The sequence below is a fragment of the Gekko japonicus genome, unplaced genomic scaffold (assembly GCF_001447785.1).
Source record: "Gekko japonicus isolate JY-2015 unplaced genomic scaffold, Gekko_japonicus_V1.1 scaffold902, whole genome shotgun sequence".
Taxonomy (NCBI): Eukaryota; Metazoa; Chordata; class Lepidosauria; order Squamata; family Gekkonidae; genus Gekko; species Gekko japonicus.
The window spans coordinates 463422-483469 of NW_015169803.1; the positions used below are offsets into that span (position 1 = coordinate 463422).

The 20048-nt window shown below is 44.3% G+C and overlaps 2 protein-coding genes across 7 annotated transcripts in view; both read right to left on the minus strand.

The window, feature by feature from the left end:
* The window catches only part of LMO7 (LIM domain 7), an 82912-nt gene that overhangs the window by 61840 nt on the left and 1024 nt on the right, over positions 1–20048 (minus strand). For 3 of the 6 annotated variants that reach the window (XM_015417125.1, XM_015417124.1, XM_015417123.1), the window contains exons 2-8: positions 18452–18707; positions 15968–16258; positions 15466–15645; positions 14065–14781; positions 11440–11469; positions 5210–5327; positions 943–1085 (exon numbers count right to left, since the gene is read on the minus strand). In XM_015417125.1, the coding sequence (XP_015272611.1) occupies positions 943–1085; positions 5210–5327; positions 11440–11469; positions 14065–14781; positions 15466–15645; positions 15968–16258; positions 18452–18669 (1697 nt within the window). In that variant the 5' untranslated portion in view covers positions 18670–18707. Of the gene's footprint in view, positions 1–942; positions 1086–5209; positions 5328–11439; positions 11470–14064; positions 14782–15465; positions 15646–15967; positions 16259–18451; positions 18708–20048 lie in introns of those variants that run through there. The other 3 variants (XM_015417127.1, XM_015417129.1, XM_015417128.1) reach the window with 2 other exon arrangements.
* LOC107115419 (LIM domain only protein 7-like) overlaps positions 19634–20048 on the minus strand; it is a 66822-nt gene continuing 66407 nt past the window's right edge. Inside the window, exon 8 of the mRNA XM_015417120.1 lies at positions 19634–19653. Within this exon, the coding sequence (XP_015272606.1) occupies positions 19634–19653 (20 nt within the window). The remainder of the gene's footprint in view (positions 19654–20048) is intronic.

Here is a 20048-nt window from a genome sequence, read left to right on the forward strand (position 1 = left end):
CAAATAAGACCCATATCTATTTTCAGAACAATAAGCATTGCTCAGGAATGACCCGTTTCCCTCAGGCAAGTCTTAGAAAAGGGTGAATACTTGACGTGATGACTCATGAATAACTTTCCTACTGCGGCTCAATGGGAGCTTTTCAAACAAAAACCTTAAACGCAAAACAAAAGAGATGTCTCAATATGGGCCCCTAGTTTAAAACAGTGTGAATCTACACTGTCATAAACACTTGATGCAGGTATAGTGTTTATTTTTTACCTCATAAGAAAAGCTTACATTAATCCCAGATTCCACGAGGAACATTACTAGGATTCAAGCTACAGATGGGTTAACAGCCAGATGTGAGCTTTCTAATGTTATTTTATAAATCAAGCAAAACACCTCTGCTATTTTTACCAGAACTAGTTAAACAAGAAAACAAAATTCAGACACTTGTGTTATTTCTACCAGAAGTGGTTAAACAAGAAAATAAAATCCAATAAGAAACCCCATGCTGTCTGCCAATAAGACTACTGAACAGAAAGCATCCATGCTGTGATCTCAACTGTGATCAAAATGGATTTACAGTCAGGACGTAAACTAAACAAACTCTTCTAATCATTGAAGTCTGAAGAAGAATCCTGAATTTAAAAATTCACTTATTCCTCAAAATGGCTTCATTCAAAAGCGACGAACCTTTAAAAAGTTCCATTAAGGTGATCTACCATACAATGCAAATAATTTTTATTAGCAGAAAATGTTTTAGGAGTTCTGAATTAAAAGGGAAAAAACCCATAAATTTAGATTTGTTAAGAAATGAAAATGCTGAAATTGGATTTGCATGCTGGAGGCTCCGATCATAAGAACACTTCTAAGACATTTGAATTCTCTGGGGCTGATTCCCAAGTAAACATGCTTAGGACTTAAGAAAAACACTAAACACGATTTTAAAAGCATTACCTCTCTTTCTGCATTTGTTTCAATGATTTGCCGCGCCTCTCAGAGCCCTCGGAAGACAGCCGCTCTATTTCTTCTCTCTCTTCCTTTTTCTTTTGCAAATCAGAAGTGTAACTCTTGCGACGGCTCTTCCATTTTGCCAAATCCTAATGCAAATCGCACAAACATGCAATGCATTTTCTACCCGTCGTTGGTAAGAGAACTGCTCTTGTGAACGGCCAGGTATCCTGTTACCTATCTGAGACTGCTCATTCCGACTGGAAGCTCAGGTGCCCCAATTTCGCTATACACGTCTAGTGTTCCTGCATTCTCAAGTATCTCCCTAACAAAATTCTCTCTGACAGAACTGGAAAGTAACTGATTTCCCTGCAGCCAAAGAGGCTGGCTATATGCTGGACAATCAGAAGCAACCGTTTTACAAAAGAAAGGTTTATTACTCCCTTTTTTTAAAAAAGCAGTTAAGTTGCAAGTATTTTTTCAAGCTTTTCATAACAGCGATTAAATGGAATTTTAAGAACGTTTTTGTTCCGGCAAATAAAAACAAAAACTACTGGTACATATCCTGCTATAATAGCTGAGAATATTTTTGCCTGCTTCGAACTGAATATAGTTCAGTATTTTAGGCTGTCCTTTGTATTGCATGGTCTCAACGGAGGCTTAACCCAATATTGTAACATAGGGACGTTGAATTTAAGAGATACTCTTCAAAACCTTGGAGGGAGGGAGCACAATTGTCCTACTTGTCTTATGAAAATGATCTTGGGCAGGTAGGCCTCCCAGTTCTTCCAATTACAGCTGCTACACTTTGCCCATTCATTTATGGAAGAGGATGGAGGAAATGAAGAACAGTAGGTTTTTACACCCTGCTTTTCTCTACTTTAAGGAATCCCAAAACAGCTTACAATTGCCTTTCCCTTCCTCTCCCCACAAACAGGCACCTTGTGAGGTAAGTGGGCCTGAGAGAGTTCAGAGAGAACTGGGGGGGGAGGACCCAGCTTAGTGGCAGAACATCTTCTTGGCATGCAGAAGGTCCCTGGCTCAATCCCCAACATCTCCAGAACAAGATCTGGCAGTAGGTGATGTGGAAGACCTCTGCCTGAGACCCTGGAGAGCGGCTGCAGTCTGAGTAGACAATGACAACTATGATGTACCAAGCGTCTGATTCAGTATAAGGCAGTTTCATGTGTTCACGTGTCTGGCCTAAGGCCACCCAGCAGGCTTCATGTGGGGGGTAGGGTTGCCAAACCCCCCGGTTTGCCAGGGGTCCCCCATTTTGGGGGGGGGTTCTACCCGCCGCCGGCCAGATGGCCAGTGGGGGAAGCCCCGCCCCCAACACCCACAGCCACCCATCTCTCTCCCCCTAAGTGTGTGGAACCCGTGTTTCCTCCCAAGCCCAATCTCCGCAAGCTTGCAGGGAAACACCAGCTTCCAGCTCTCAAAAGGGAAACACAGCTGTTCTGAAAGGGGAAACGCAGGCTCCTGCATCCAAAAGAGAAACGCCGGCTCCTTCAAGTGCAGGGAACTGCCGTTTCTGGAAATCCTCCCAGCTCTTAAAAGGGAAACGCGGCTGTTCTTAAAGGGGAAACGCCAGCTCCTGCATCCAAAAGGGAAACGGCAAGTGGAGGGAACTGCTGTTTCTGGAAATCCTGTGCACATGCGGGGGGGGCGGACGGCCCCAACACGACGTCATCATGTCGGGGATGCCCCTCCCCCTCCCCTTCAGGAACGCCCCCAAAGTCCCCCGCTGGGGGTGGAAGATGGACTTGGCAATCCTATGTGGGGGAGTGGGGAATCAAACCCGGTTCTCCAGATTAGAGTCTGCTACTCTTAAATACTGCCTCATACAAAGAAAAACCCTTCAGGAGAAGGACAATGTCTTCTTCATGCCCACGTACAATAGGGCAGTCAGTGTGGTGTAGTGGATAGTGCTGGGTTAGGATCTGGAAGACCCAGGGTGAAGCCCCCACTCTGCTACGGGAACTTGCCAGGTGATCCTGGGCCATCACCCACCCTCAGCCTCACCCACCTCTCAGGGTCGTTGCGAGAATAAAATGGAGGAGAGGAAAACAACGTCAGCTCCTTGGGGGTCATTAATGGGGAAAGGCAGGGTACAAATGAAGTAAATAAATAAATTAGATGTGGCATGGGGACAGTAAAATGAAATTATTGCTGTTTCTATGATGCATCTCGATTGCTTTATTTACTTAATTCATACCCTTTATTCTATGTAACCCAGCGTTTCGCCGCATTGCTCCCCAGTCTTGTAATTCCTGCTTTACTGTCTGTATTATACCGTGTTTTAAGCGCAACGTTCTCTCATTTTGTAAGTTGTATGCATTATACTGCTCTTACTGAATGATTTTAGCCGCAATCTGCTTCGGGCCTCAGTGAGAAAGGCAGACTATACATGTAGTAGAACACACCAGTGTTCTGAGACAGCCCTGTACAGTCCCCCCAGGAGCTCTAGAGCAGACCAAGTAGTCTTTACAACTTAAGTCTTCATGACTTAAATAGCAATAAAAGTTATGTATCACAGTGATCCTGATAAAGCAAATCTGGTTCCCTCAATGGGATATGCCTTTAGATAAGCTACCAGATTGCTCTGTCAGAGACAATTTCGTGAGAACGTCCAACGAATGAGCTATTTTCATTCCAGAGAAACCAGCTGTTGAAGATATGCAAAATTCTACCGGCAGATGTCCCAGCAAAAGTCAATGAATCCAAGTTTCTGACATTTGTTGTTGTCATTTTGCTACCCATTCGCAACCAATTTATGGGCACCCCACAGGGTTTTCAAGTCAAGAGACGTTCAGAGTTGGTTTACCATTGCTTGCCTCTGCACAGAGACCTGAGATTTCCTTGGGGGTCTCCTATCCAAGTACTAATCAGAGCTAAACCTACTTAGCTTTCAAGATCTGACGAGATCGAGCTATCCAGTTCAGGGTTTTTGACACTTAGAAAGCCATTATCCTATCCAACACAGCTACTAAAGGCTCGGTTGGGAGAACTATACCGACAAGCGATGCATTGGCAAACACATTTTTCATATCTAAGTTACGTATTTCACTTGCCTGAAGAACTGCCCTCTCCGCATGTTAACCAGGAGAAGGGTGCTTGCCTTGCCCCCACGGGAGAGACAGGAGATTGCAAGCCCACCAAGCAGAGCATTCAATCATGGGGGGGGGGGATAGTGTTGGAGGGCATGTAACCCCCTGGAAACACGGTCCTAAGTGCCGCGTGCCAAGAGAAAACACTGATTCGTCTAAGGGTGGAATTAGGCATCAGTAAGGGAAGAAAGGTCCTTGAACCCATTTCCCCCTTATAAGGAACACAGAAGGGACTGGGGTGGTCTGGTAGTGGAGAATCAACAGGCAGAAAAGAGTAAACATTTCCCCTGTGAATTCCAGAAGCCATTTTCAAACCTTCTCTCCCCCACCCCTAGTGGACCCCTAAACTCTAAACAAGTCCAGCAGAGAGAAAACAATGTGGGGGTACAGGAGAGATGAAACATCTCTGCAGGCCACCCAGTCCTCTTCCTGTTCAAGCCCCCTAAACCACCCCCATATTCATGCTATTTAGGGCACATGTTTGGAGAGTCAACACACAGGTCTTCTCTTACAAAAGGCAGACAAACATCTTGAGGAAGCTGATAAGCACGGCAGCCGGGCACAAAGTCTACTGTTCCATTGAACCTACCATCTAACAGCTAAAAACATATCCTCTGAAATGGAAGACGGATTTCAGAGAGTCACCAGCGACTGCCAAGAGATCATTTCCACAGGTGAAATGTGCATTCTATGAAGTTCGGCGTATTTCTGAGAATGACAAGAAAGGGGCCTTCTGTCTACGTAGCCGCTTTGCCCAACCCCATGTCAGAATAAAACACAATCACAAAGGATTTTGGAGAAACCGTACTCCACATCTTAAGGTATTAGAATACCAAAGCAGTGGGGTGCAATTCATCTGCTGACACAAGGGCTAAGAAATGCTTTATTTTTATTTTAGCAGTCCTCTGAGTTTATTCACATGGTCTCCTATAGAACAGAAGACACTGGCACCTTCTATAATAGCCCAGACGAGCTTGATCACATCAGAGCTTGGAAGCTAAGGAGGGCAGCCCACCAAAGACTCGGGGCTGCTAAGCAGGAGGAGGCAATGGTAAGCTACCTCTGCTCCTTTCTTGCCTTGAAAACCCCATGAGGAGGAATTTAATGGGGGGTATCATGAGTCAGCTGTGATTCGATGGCACACTTTAACTTCCATTACTTACATCTTGCCATTGTTGATCTTGCTCCTGTAGCTGAGACCTTATTCTCTGTAGCTCTTCATAACGCACTTGACGGATTGTTTGGAGCTCTTCTGCGCTGACGTCATTCAAGGATTTACTCCTAAGGGGAGACACTGCTATTTTAAAGTTTGCAATTTGCCTTTAGGTAAGGTAACAGCCTTTTGGAGAGGGAGCTAAACTATCCAGTATGAGATAATGGAATTGTACCACATACAGCAAGAGGCTGGAGGAAAAGTAAACTTGTAGAGGCACCAGTGTTTATGTGCGACTGTCAACTATGACATCAAAACAGAATGCACGATACAATCCATTTCTAAAGCTTATTTTAGAAATCTCTCTTCCCAGTTCTGTAAACCTGAAGTTGTGTTATTTAGGGTTGCCAACTCTGAGACAGGAAATACCTGGAGATTTTGGAGGTGGAATTTGGGGAAGGTGAGGGACATCAGCGGGATAGGATGCCGCAGAGTCCACCCTCCAAAGCAGCCATTTTCTCCAGGGGAACTGACCTCTGTAATCCGGAATCAGATGTAATTCTGGCAGATCTCCAGGCCCCACCTGTAACTTGGCAACTCATGTGTATTCAGGGCTTCAGGCCCCCAGGTCTGGAGGTCTGGGCCCCCCCTTTGGGGGGCTCCAGTCCGCCCCCAGCCAGTGGGGGAATCCCTGCCACTCCTCTCCCTCCCCTTCTGCCCGATTTAAAGGGCAGCACCCACCCCTGGAACGCCTTCCCCCCAATCCCCCAGCTGGAGCGACAAGGGGACCTGGCAAGGAATGCCACTAGTCTAACACCAGCACTGCCTATGAACAATGCAGATCCTATTCTAGTCATATATTTCCAAACTTTACCTTGTCATGGACACAGGAAGGAAAAGGTATGTGTTGCTTTGGGAGAAGAAATCATCCCAGATTGATTTTACCATAAATCCCAAATGCCATTTAATTTCACAACAGACATTGTCTTGTGTTGTATGTTTGCACCCAATCTGATCAGTAACCAAAGCCAATTGTGTTTCTTTTGTCGAATTATAAAACGATTCTACTGGAACCAACTTTTTGCTAAGTTTCATGAGTAGCTCAGGTGGGATAACTCCCTAAGAAAAAAGCAGGGGAAATTTTGTACTGCAGTACTGAACAAGGGTCAGGGTACAAGGTTACTGGAATCAATTTTGTCCCTGGAGTACAGGAAATGATAAATGAAAATGAACTTTCCTTCGGCGGTATCATGTAACAGTCTGCCAGCCAACCATTTCCTAATGAGTGAAACGACAGAGCCACTAAGTGAGATTTTGCAAGAAAACCACACCTGATGTCCAGGACAAGGGTTTAAAGAAATATATTTCAAAAAAGACAGACCATTATGAACTGAATAGACCAACACAAGAAAGGTCCCTTTTCACACCCAACGATTTAGATTAGCAAAGTCTGCTGCTGCGCCATCACGTACAGCTTTCCTCCTAGATTTCTTCTCTTCTTCCTTTCTTTTCTGACTTGGTAAATGGAAGAGTAGACTAATTCCAGCTATGACCTGGATTATGGGTGCAGTCCTAAGCAAACTTAATAAAGAGCGGGTCTCACTGAACTGAGTGGTACTCCTCTGTGAACACACTCTGAGTAATTCATTACGCGTATGAAATACACAAACCTTCTCCATGCTGCTGTGGTTCCCTCCTAAGTTCCATCATTGGCTTCTCTACGCTTCATCTGAACACAGGGAGCCATGAGCCAAAAAGGTATTTATGGTTGTTGTTTTTTTTAAAAAAAAGTTTCTTAAAAAATTAATTAAGGAAGGCAATTAAAAAAACCCTCCCTATAACTACACTTTTGAGGAAGCCAACTAATAACTTGGTAATGAATGTGCTTAAAACAATTAACATAGACATCAGCACTGCTTAGGGTTTAACCGCCTTTAAGAAAATTGGTTTTTCAATACACTTTTCAAACCCTTGCGGGTTTTGGCAGCGCGACGCCACTTATTATGGAGCTCTGTGAACCAAAACGGATCAATTTCCAGAAGACATTGCCAGAAAAAGCACAAGGCACTTTACCCAAAGGTGAAAAAGTCACAAAATGCATGTGTGTGGTCTAATCGATGACACAGCACGGCATTCCGCCTCTCGAAGGTAACTGCCGCATGCAGCAGGATGTGATAGCGCCATCGGAAGCCAATGACCAGCGATCTCCTCTAGTTGCCAACAGGCCCAGAGAAAAATGTCCTGTCCCCTTAAGAGACGCTTCATGTGTGGAAACGGGCCGCTGAAACTTTTCATGGCATGGAGCTCAATGACATCACCTGGTATATAACATCTCATTAAAGACTCTATTTAAGGGACAGGACTTTTTTCTCCAGGCAGGTGGCAACCAATACTCCCAGTAAGCTGCGGAGTTTTGTGAACAAAAATTCTCCTTTGTGAGCAACTGGTATTAAAGTTGTGAGCGAGCGATTTGGCTGCTGCATAAATTAGTTTGCTCTGGAGTCCTCCTTCCTGAGCGGAGGCAAAAAAAAAAGAAAGTGAGCTAGAGGCTAAGAAACTGTGAGATAGCTCACACTAACTCAGCTTAGGGGGGAACACTGGTGGCAACCCTACCTATAACCATGACCTCGGTTGGTATCACGCCCTTCGTTTTAGTGATGTATGCAAGGATTCTTCTGTGTGGCTGTACATATATTGATTGAACATTTTAATCCTTTTTTTTTTTCCCTCAGCCAAGAAGATGTACTCCACAGCCTATTTTTACAGTACAAGTAATTAAAATGCAATGTGTAATGCTACTGCGGTGGGTGGAGAGACAAGAGAAATCCTGACCAGTGGCTGGAACCAAGCACAGCATTTATTTATTAACACAATTACAAGGCGCCTTTGGAAGGATGCCCTTCCCCTCTGGACGGAATGGCTGCCTAGGAAGCAAATATACTTAAATATAACTTACGGTTTGTCATTAACATAACTGAACACGGAGCCATGCAAGTGTAATTATAGCTTCCTAAGACTAGCAGCCCTTTCCACAGACTTGCACACCGTTTCACGGGCTGTGATGCAGACCGTAAAAATATGCCGCTGCTTATGGCAGCCATAGTCTAATCCTCCCTTCCCTTCAACATCTAGACAAACCTGCTTCATGTCACACTGGCATCATTACCTCACCCCACCAACACCAGCCGTGTTCAGAAGTTACAGTGAGCACACGTTCACCTGGCATGTCCATGACATCCTCCATCTCTTCGTAAGGAAGTGCCAACCTGTGGTCGCTTTACAAATTAAAACTGGGCACCAGTTAGGGCTGCCAAGTGGGGGCGGGGGGTGGGTAACCCCTCGCTTCGGAGGCCCGATTTCTGCCGCCGCAGAATCGGGCCCCGGGTGGGAACTCCGCCCTGGCATGCGTGTCACCCGAAGGTGACGCAGGCACGCTGGGCACGCTGGGGGCGGGGCCACGGCCATACAAGGGAAAACCCTATGGTTTTCCCTTGTATGGCCGTGGCCCCGCCCCCAGCGTGCCTGTGTCACTTCTGGGTGACACGCGCGCACACACCCGATGCCAGCCGGGAGCCCCCCGCTCCTGGCGAAGAATCACTTGGCAACCCTAGCACCAGTACCTGGATAGAATGGGGGGCTTGCATCACACGTTCAGCTGTACGCACATGGAATGTAACATGACAATCAGTCAACATATGAATGTACGCGTGTTCACTATAATTTGTGAACAGGGCTACTGGCCACCACAGATGTGGAGCGAGGGTGGACAAACTGAACATCATGCCATGACATGCGACTCCCAATAGGCATTATGGAATGATGTGTGATTTCCAACAGACATTATGCTTTTTCAGAGAAGGTTAAGATCTGGGGTTTGTCATTTTATTTTGGGTTTTAACTGATGTTGTTTTTTAAACTATTATTGTAAGACGCCCTGAACCACTAGGAAAGGCAAGATGTAAGTGTTTTAATAAACATGTAAAGGAAGGATTAGGCCCATGCCTGATGCCTTTCAGGAAAGGCACATGTCTGTTAACTTCTTCAGAAGAATTTGTCCTGTTTTAGAACTGCCTTGTGAATGTCAAACCAGTAAGAGAATAAACACAATATATATAATAAAGATACTGACTTCATCTCCCTTTCCCATTAACAAACTGAAAATTCTTTTCCCAATAGTGGAAATGATGTTGATGTGAATGTTATCTATTTTCATTGCTGGTCCGCTCTTTTCAAGACCTATGAGGGAGACTGCTATACTCATGACTAGGGATGGGCATGAACCAGCTGGTGTACTCAAGTTTGTCACAAATTTTGTTCGGTTCATGGTTCACAAAGCGATGTTCACGAACTGAAGAACAGCCACGAACTTTCACAAATTTTGATGTAAAGGAAGAAGCTTTCTGCTCTTCACAAAAAACAGTTCCCCGCCGCTCGACTGTTTGGTTTAAACGGTTCAGAACCATTTAAACCTCTGTTGCCTGCTCACCGCAAAAAGCCATGGGGAGCAGAAAACAAGCTTTTAAACTTTAAATGGATCACAGATATGAACTGGTTCAGTTTGCGAACCAATCTCCCAGTTCCTATTGGTTCATTGTTTGGTTCATGGTTCAGCCACGAACCACAAACTGCACTGAACAACAAAAGTGCGGTTCGTGCCCATCCCTGCTCATGACATCAAGCATCTGAGGCTCCCGTGGGCTTGTCCTTCAGCAAATTATGTAAAAAGAGAGTTGTTCAAGAGAGTTTCTTTATGAAGAAAACAGGACTACACTGTAACAAAATTCAGAAAGTGGCTTTATAAAGGGAAAGGGTTTGCGGATTATACTGCTGTGTACAGGGTGTATTATCAGTTTGTGGCACGCATCACCTGTTGCTGTTCCATTACTTTCTAATAATGTAACACGGTTTTCTTCATTCTTTCCACACTGAGTTGTGCCCAATATGTTATGTTCATCCAGATGTCAGTAATCCTAGTCCTAACTCCATTGCTCGTTCGATGGCTCCTCATATTGACTCCATCAACCTATGCTGTGCTTTATCAGATGCCTTTTTATATGGATTGTTATTGATTTACACTCTGCAACCTACTTTGAGTCTCAGTGAGAAAAAAAGTAAAGGTAAAGGTTTCCCTTGCTCGAAAGCCAGCCGAGTCCGACTCTAGGGTTGCGGTACTCATCTCCGTTTCAAAGCCAAAGAGCCAGCGCTGTCCGAAGACATTTCCGTGGTCATGTGGCCGGCGTGACTAAACACCAAGGCGCATGGAACGCTGTTACCTTCCCACCGAAGCGGTACCTATTTATCTACTTGCAATTTCTTGCTTTCGAACTGCTAGGTTGGCAGGAGCTGGAACTAGAGACGGGATCTCACTCCGTCATGTGGCACACTCGGGTCTCGAACTGCTGGACTACCGACCTTCCACAGCCTGCAGTTCAGCGTCTTAACCACTTGAGCCACCACAGCTCCTCTCAGTGAAAAAGGCAAACTATAAATACAGTAAATAATAATAACAACAACCTACGGGATTGCCAGCCTCCAGGTGGGGCCTGGAGATCTCCTGCTTTTACAACTGATCTCCAGATGAGAGAGATCAGTTTCCCTGGAGAAAATGGATGCTTTTGAAGGTGGGCTCTATTAGCACTGTACCATGCTGAGGTCCCTCCTTTCCCCAAGCCCCACCCTCTCTCCAGACTCCACCCCCAAGATCTCCAGGAATTTCCAAACCCAGAGCTGGCAACCCTAACAACCTACAATACTTTTAGAAAAGATACAGCAAGCTGCAATACTGGCACCGCGGTTGGTAACACAGCAGCAGACGCATCCCATGCTCAAGCATACATTGTTGTGGCATCAAACTGTTCATAATTAACATCTCTGGCAGATGGTCGACAGCTGCCGTCCAGTCTAAGGAGCCAGCCGTGAAAAACATCAACCACATAAGCTAGATGCAAATGCTCTGTCTGAAGGACACCACATGCCGGGTGTCAGCAACAGAGAAACTTTTAAGAATCTAGTGACCAGCTGCCCTCTTTTATCATACATGCAACCCTTTTGCCAGCTAAAGCATCTTCCAAACCAAGTGCTGAAACTGCTATGCAAACCAGCCAGGCACTGAAGTATTAGAGCAGCATGCACCAGTTGCCTCAAGCACAAGTTTTCAGCCACCGCTATGAATGCACAAGCTAGGCGGGTTAATCCTTTCTATGATGTGGTACATCTGTGTTCTTTCATCATTAAACTTACCCATACTCATCAGAAAGCTTTTGAAACAGCCTGGGAATCAGAAAACCAGAACAAGTTCAGATTAACCCATTCCATTTCCATCACATGTATATCAAGAGAACAACGTTAAAGCACGGGATAATTAGGACAATGAGTATTGAATTTCCAAAGGAGGGGGTACTATGAAAATTCTGATATTTGGATGAGGTTTCGGAGAACCATTTGAATTCATAGCCTCAACATGCACGGATACTGTTTCCTGATTCCAGCTAGACCTCATCTATACACAAAATACATAAAGGAAGCTTCCTGCCCATCTTCCAGTTAAAACAGAGGGGCAAACAAGTTTCTTTGACAGTGGAAAAGAACAAGAGTCCAGTAGCACAAGAGGCCAGTTTGGCGTAGTGGTTAAGTGCGCGGACTCTAATCTGGGAGAACCGGGTTTGATTCCCCACTCCCCCGCTTGCACCTGGCTGGATGACCTTGGGCAAGCTGTAGCCCTGATAAGAGCTGTCCTTGAAAAAGAGCAGTTTCTGTCAGAGCTCTCTCAGCCCCACCTACCTCACAGGGTGTCTGTTGTGGGGAGGGGAAGGGAAAGGAGCTTGTAAGCCGCCCTGAGACACCTTTGGGTAGTGAAGGGTGAGGTATAAATCCAATCTCCTCCTCCTCCTCCTCCTCCTCCTCCTCCTCCTCCTTCTTCTTCTTCTTCAAGACTAACAAAATTTGTGGCAGGGTATGGAGCTTTTGTGAGTCACTGCTCACTTCTTCAGATATATGAGCAGTGACTCATGAAAGCTCAGGCCCAGCCACAAACTCTGTTAGTCTTTAAGGTGTTACTGGGCTCTTGCTCTTTTCTGCTGCTACAGACAGAGTACCATGGCTACCCATCTTGAAGTTTCTTTGAACCATGGCTTAACATATTTTAATATACTGCCAAACACAAAGACATATTGGAAGCTTAACATGTTAAAGCCCGAAACATTAATCTGTGATTTAGATGTTCCTATAACAGCCCCTTGAAACAGTCACACAATAAAACTTTAGGGCCAGAATCCTGTTCATACCCTACCTGTAACATTCTTGGCATGTAGGAAAAGAGGCCAATTAGAGAGGGGTGGCTGGCAGCAAGGAATACAACACCAGGGGAGGGTGGGGGAAGCAGCCGTGGAGAATCCCAATGAGGCCTCATGCTACAAAAGTTTTAATCATTTCTTAAGTTTTGTTAACTGCGTTAAGCTTCAATATATGATCAAACGAAAAATTCAGAACCATAAACACCCACAGACGTTTCCAATGAAGCATGCACGGTATGTTCTCTACAACAACATGCGCAGCAAAACACACACAGTGTTTACTGAAGAAATAGATGACTGCTTTGAGTAGAACGAAACGGATGTGGATATTTCGAGATGAGAAGCAAACAATTTACCAGGAGAAGCAACCTCATTAGGTGTGACTGGACTGTCTCTTCGTGAGGACAGACGCTGTCAACACCGCCACCTTACGCTCACTACAGTCCGAGCATCTTCTGAAAAAGTTGTAAAAATCCTCCCATATTAGGGCTACCTTTCAGTGTGCTACCTGTTAATGTTTTAGTGGCATCATTTTTTAAAAAAAGGTATCAGTGCAAGTTCTCAGCTCCAAGATAGATGGAGCTAAAAATGAAAACAAATGGAAATGTTACTAATTCAGCAAATACTTTTTGAGTTATGGGTCATTTTTGATCCAACAGCAGGAAAGGAGAACTTCAGAAGCACGACAGGCTACTAAACTACTAACAAGACAGGGCTAAGCCCAAAAATGGGTCTCTCATCAAGTCCAATGACAGCAAGAAACCTAGGCGGGCCTTTAATTTGATCACAAGATTGAAGGGGGGGGGACACAGAGATTGGGGACAAATCTGCACTGAAGTCAAAGGCCCGATGAAAGCTGCTTCATGAATGTCAGTGTCCCTTTACAAAGGCCCCTCCCTATGACAGATGAGCAGTCTTTGGCTTCTGACACACAATAGCTATTCCCAGAAAGAGAAACTACAATGTACGTATGAAAACCTTACGAATTCCAAAAGGGCTCTGAATCACAGTCAAAGGCTGGACTGCAGAGATGTCTGTAGAAACAGTTCTTTCACCTGTACCTCTCCCTCATCCATGGGCATGTCTATCAACATGATGGCTTTAAGAGCTTTATATTTTCATAAGAAAGTTCTAGAGAAAAGGTCACAGGCGAGAACAGAGTTTTTATTGTTAGCCAGTACTTGAAGCGTGCATATTTCCACAAATGTCTACAGACGGGTACTAAACAGTGCTGATTGCATTATTTCTGTTATCAAAAAGAGCAACAGATCTCTCCTGGTCCTTTATTGGAACAAAACTTGGATAATTCGGGAGGGGGAGTAACATTAGTCCAGTGATCAAACAGTCCACCTGTAACCTCTGAAATGTAACATTTGTACTGTTGATGACTCTGGTAATCAACAGAAGGACATACAGGATGATACACACACAAACACACAGACACACACAAACACACAGACACACGCCAAGACATGCACAGCAGAATACACGATGCTGTCTTTTGCCATGACAATCCCCATTTTCCTGAGCACTCCTAAACACAAACACAATCCATGCAGGCCCACGAGCTGACCTTTCCACCATCTGCCGTTTCTTGTGCTTGATTTTGCTGGCCTCTCTGATAGCCTCCCATTTTTCAAAATCTTCTGCGCTGCACGTTCCTGGGGAGAAGCTGACTGGCTGCGCATTGAAACCCACATTGAGCAGTTCTATCTTGCGGGTCAGCATATCGTCCTTCTTTTGGCATGAAGAGGGCGGTAAGACCTTTCCACCACTTTCGTTCATTGAAGACGTCTTCTTCTCAAGCAAACAAAGGAATTTGGCCTGAATTGCCGGTGGAAGACTCCAAGGATCCGGGAAAAGAGCAGGCTGATATTGATCAGGGGCACCCGACAAGGACACTTTCCTGTTCTGTAGCTTAACCTTGCGGACCGTCAGATCATCTTTTTCTAAATCTGGAATTACAGGTTTGCCGTCTCTGGGCTGCAGAACTATCTCCCCTTCTAAGTGAGGCCCTCGCTTATAGGAATTCCTAAGATACTCGAAATCTTGGACAACTACTGGATTCAAATGGGACGCACCAGTCTTGCGAACAAACAAATCATCGTTCTCCAAATCTGGATAGAAATCTCCATTTCCGGCATCCCTTTGGTCATATCCGGGCCTAATATAATGGCTTTTCCAGCATGTGACGAGCCTAGGGCCTGAAGCCGGATCAATTTTGGTCCTAGTTTTGGAGGACAGGTAGTCATCGGAATATTTTTGCAGTGCCCGGAGAAATAAAAACTGACTGAGATATTAAAAAAAAATACAAAAAAAGATTAGACCGGCATTAACCAGTAAACACAGAGACTTCGTTCTCACTGAAGTAATAATTCTGAGTCTTAATTCTCCACCATTTCAGACCGTAGGTAAAAGCCATGCAAGACTGAATGCTTCTTCAACACACACCAAATACAGGTGTGCCATGGAAAACTACAGATTTGGGGGAAGCATGTCTCTGACAAAATAGTTCTCTATGTAATATTTTTTTTAATGGAGGAGCACTTAATCATATGAGCTGCCATCGGAAGTGGCACAGCCCAGTCACGTTTACCACCTTAGTGAGAACAAGGCTTAAAACTGCAAACGAAGAGAGGCACAATCTCCAAAACTGAAAAGCGTCACACCTGCAAACATTAGAACACGGCTGGCTTACATTCCAACGTCTTTATGGACAACGGCTTTATTCCGGAACAGCGGCGGCGACACAAACGAGCCATTGCACAGAATAGGCAAGGGAGCACGGGCGAGCAAGCAGAAAACGACGACTCCGTTTACTTTAGTAGTGTGAATTTTGGTAAACCAACAACGTATGGATCACAGAGTAAAAAGTTAAAAGCGGCTTCCATGTTGTTTACTGTCCGTTTAACTATTCGGCAAACAGAGCTTTCCCCAACACACAAGACAGCACAGCTCATGCAATTGTAGCAACCTTGGAAGATCAGAAGGGTCGCTAACGTTTCTTTCTGCAGCTTGTGTTAGAGACTGCGCCGCATCCTCAGCTGCTCGGCTAGTGAAGTCTGGGTCCCCTCGGCAAACATTATCCAAACTACCACAGCTGATATCGCTTGGTGGGACTTCTGCAATTTGCTCTTCGGAATCTGTTTTTTTACTGCAAAGCAGCACACGGGTTGGAGAAGAGGCAGAGGGGGGAAAGTAAAGGAACACATAAGTTCTGCCATAAAAATTGCAGGCAAATTATGTATTTCAGTACACAATGCGTAAAAATAATTGTGGGAAAGGCAGCGTGCCAAGATTACTTGAAACATTAGTCACGTTTCAAAGTTCACAAATGGCAGGCGAAGAAGTTTTTAACGCACCCTCTTTGGACATAAAAGGGCTTCTTTGATCTGAGCCAATTTAAAAAAAAAATCTTTCTATATAAGAGATTAAAATATGATTGTGAATGCCAAAGAGCAGGTAAGGCAACAAACCTGAATCCTTGAATGTCCATATACCATTTTTTGGAAAAAGAGATCCTATCAGCTTTTTTCCAGTGTAATTCTTCGCCTGGAGTCCAAGACTGGGGAAGAAACTTATGAGAAGAATCTTTTATGTTGGACACTGCAGCATTCAATTTGCGAACATAAAGGTCATCTGTTTCGATGTCTGGAGTGCCTATTGTCTTTTCTTCCTCCTCCTCATCAAAATAGCTGGAGAAGTCTGAAAGGACGCTAGCTGTTGACTTGAAGTCCATCTCCCGTTGCAGAGCTCTCTGCTGGTTACTGCACAAAATATCCAGTCAAGTTATACATTTTTAAGAACCAACTTGCCGCTGTGTATACAACAAGCATTTTTTTTTTGGCTACAAAATCACAAAACTCTTGTGAATGAAGCAAGTGAACTTTCCGGCACGGAAACTTCTGTAACAGAGTAAGTAGATGGACTATCAGTGAAGATCCGCTTTCCCATTGGCCAACACAAAATGTTAAGAATTCGATTACGGAAGCTGATGTTACTTATAAAGTATGCTTTTTAAAAAGTAGAAATTATAGCTTTTCAATGCTTTTTTTTTTTTTTTTTTTTGTTTTTCGGGGCTTTTATTTTTTCTTTTGGTTTTTTTTTTTTTTTTTTTTTTTTTTTTTTTTTAATAAGTGCATTTCCTTGGTGGTCTCCCATCCAGTTACTAACCAGAGCCGACCCTGCTTAGCTGCCGAGAGCAGGTAGGATCAGGCCAGTCAGGACTATCCCAGAATGCATTATTTACGGAAACGCTTTTAAGGAGTTGAGGAACAAACTATTTGGATCCACAGAATTAAAGCTCAGGCCTCATTAACTTGAGCACAGCAATTGGGCCACCTAGACAACACCTTGGAGTTCCAGATTCAGAAGGACCATCTTGCTGGACATAAAGAAATGCAGGTGCTGAAAAGCTCTGGGGGTACTCTTTCACCCAGGACCTGTACTTCGCCAAGTCATCCAGAATCAATGTCTGGCCGCTTCCTTCCGATCTTCCAAGCCACCACACTGACAGATCATCTGTGCTTAACCTAGATGTGCAATGCCACCTTCTCCTGTGACATTTTATTTTGGTTAGAAAACTTCCTTGGCTGCAGAGATCAGAAGAAAGCAAATAGAATGAAACCACGTGCTTCGCGACCGGCTCCACTACAACATAAACCGAAATCAAGTTATAGAATCTATGAAACAATGATTTAACACAGCATCATTTTGTATTGGAACAGTTGTGTCAGTCTGAAAGCTACAAATATGAACAATTCCTACTTGATTTAAATGGATCCAGTTGGCCAGCCGTGCTGGTCTGAAGCAGTACAACAAATCTAGAGTCCAATGGACTCTAAATTGGTTGATTGAAATGAACGTTTATCTAGTACAGTGCAACTTGTTTTCAGAGCCAGAAGTGGAACTCTTGGCGAAAGGCAATTAAGAGGTTTATTCTCCATTATCCTGATTCTAATAAAAGGACCAAAATCTATGCTTACAAAGTACATGGGAGAGCTAAGCATGTGCGATAAGTTATTCATCACTTTAATAACCTTTAGTAACCTTCAACCCGAAAGTCAAATGCATCCAAAATACTCTGTGCACAAGGCAAAACCATATTCCCAGACTGCCCATTTCATTAAATCCCAGAATTCTGAAAACCTCAGAAGAATGTTGATTTTAATAAAAAAGACAACTTTCTCTGTCTTCTAACCACAGTTAGGAGATTGGGAGTGTCAGAAATTGTGCAATAACCATGGTGCAAAACAACTAAGGCATCAGCACTATTATCTCCATCAACTTGGGTCTCCCCTTGCCTGCAATGGATTTGAAAACCCTAGATTGGGTAAGTGCCAATGCAGCTTTACTGTGATGTCACCGTTACAGCAACCCATGTAAGGGTGGGGAGGAGGACGGAAGGAGTCCAGGTGCCTGTAAAGCATGCTTTTGATTTCCATAAGGCACATTACATCTACACCAACCTTCTTCATAGCCGCTACCGGAGGAGCTCCCGGAGGAGATCAGGGCCCTGCGGGACATTTTACAGTTCCGCAGGGCCTGTAAGACGGAGCTCTTCCACCACTGTGCTCATCGATCAGGAGCTGCATCAAACACTTGAGAAGCGACGCTGTGCCCTGGCCTACAACTCACAGCCTGTGCTCACCACATACATAATCGGATTAACTGAGCTAGTGTGAAAATGCCATCACGATTGCCCCCTAAGTAGTACTGTTAAGCTGGAAACTTCTGCTCCTGCCCTTTACTCGAATATTGCTTCCGCATTTCAGGACAACTAATACTTAATAGCTATGGTGTTTTTTATCAAATGGTTTTAATTGTATTTATATATGTACTTTTATGCAAGCCGCCCTGAGCCTGCCTCGGCGGGGAGGGCGGGGTATAAATCAAATGAATAAATAAATATATAAAAACCAACCCTTGCCATTGACAGAGTGTAAGCAACACACTAGTACCTGGAGAAGGTTCCATCTGGCTCGGTGAACACAGGACTCGCCCAGCTTCTTCTGTTGTCTTCATTCTGTTCTGTCCTCTTCTTTCTCAAAGGGGCTGGCATATATGTTGTTGGTGGTTTGGTTTTGCTGGGTAAGAAACGATTGAACTCCGCGGCAGGTTTTGGTTCGATCAAGGAAACCCTGCGGTAGGACATGTCATCTTTACCGGGGTCCTGCATCCTGGTGCGTGTTTCGGAGTCCGTGTCACTTTCACAATCTAGAGAAAAAGAAACCGGAACACGCAAAGGACACATTTTACAGTGAAGCTTCGCCTTACGATACCACAACATAAGAAGACTCTGTGAGGTTACAAAACAAACAGAAGTACCGCTATTATTAGGAACTTGCCATGATACTGTAGAAAGATCTGCTGGAGCGAAGTTTAAGTTTGCACAGTGGCACTGCATTCCTCGCATTACTATCTTCTTTTCATCACCTTACTCACGAAACAAAATGTTCCCTCTCTAGTCATTTGCTTTTTTAATCTAAGTGACGTTTCTCATTAGAACTTGTACAGCTGGTATGATCAGACACCCTCATCGCTCCTGTAGACTGTTTTTTAAAATTGGTTTGCCAACGGTGGAACACATTTCCAAAATGTCATTGCAAGCAAAGGAGTTATAAAGACTCAGGGAAGAGATTACGAAGCGTCGGTTAACACAAGCTTGCTTATTAAAATGGATTTGCTGCTGCAGGAAACATCAACGCCACGGGAGAAATGTCACCATCAGCCATGTCGGTAGGGAAGGCAGTCTCAAAGCGACTCTCCTTAGCAATGTTTAGTAAGAGATTTAAACATTTTTTAATGAAAACACTGAAATGCTGGCATATCTTTTTCGTTACCTCAGATCAGAAAAATCGAAACATAAAGCTCTCTGCTTTTATCACCAAGAATAAAACCATTTATCCGTCAACGAAAAACGTACTGTAAAATATGGCCAGTGTTACCATCTTCTATATATTTAAAACGAAGGTCAGAATAACTCCCCTGTAATTGAATGGGGGTGGGGGGATAGCTAAGAAATGGGATTCCCTGGGATTTTACAGTTAAACAGAAATTGGGAAACTTCCCAACTTGTAGATCTCCCACTTAACCCCTGTCTAATAGAAATTGGGAAACTTCCCAACTGGTAGATCTCCCACTTAACCCCTGTCTAATACAGCTATGGGTAAGGGAAACAGAGAATAAGAAAAAGGGATTATTGTCTGCTTACTGACTTACTGTATCCGAGCTTACCGTATCCTAGATTTTCACTCAATTAAGTGCAGGGCTTTGCTCTGCCCCAAGGAGCCCTTTCGAGAATCCGCAAGGCTCTCTTGCTGGAGGAAGGCCCCACACAACAAACAATGAAGGTCACAGGTCCATCCCGTGGCTGCCGATGCCATTTTAGAAGCATCTGTAGAATTGCCCTGAGGCCTCAAACGCAAATGCTTCTAAAATGGTGTTGGTGGCCATCGGATGGACCCCGCAGACTCTGTCATTTACACTTTGGCTCTTAGCTGAGCAGTGGGTTATAGTTCAGTATATTGCAATCAATTGCTAGACAGTCAATGTTTG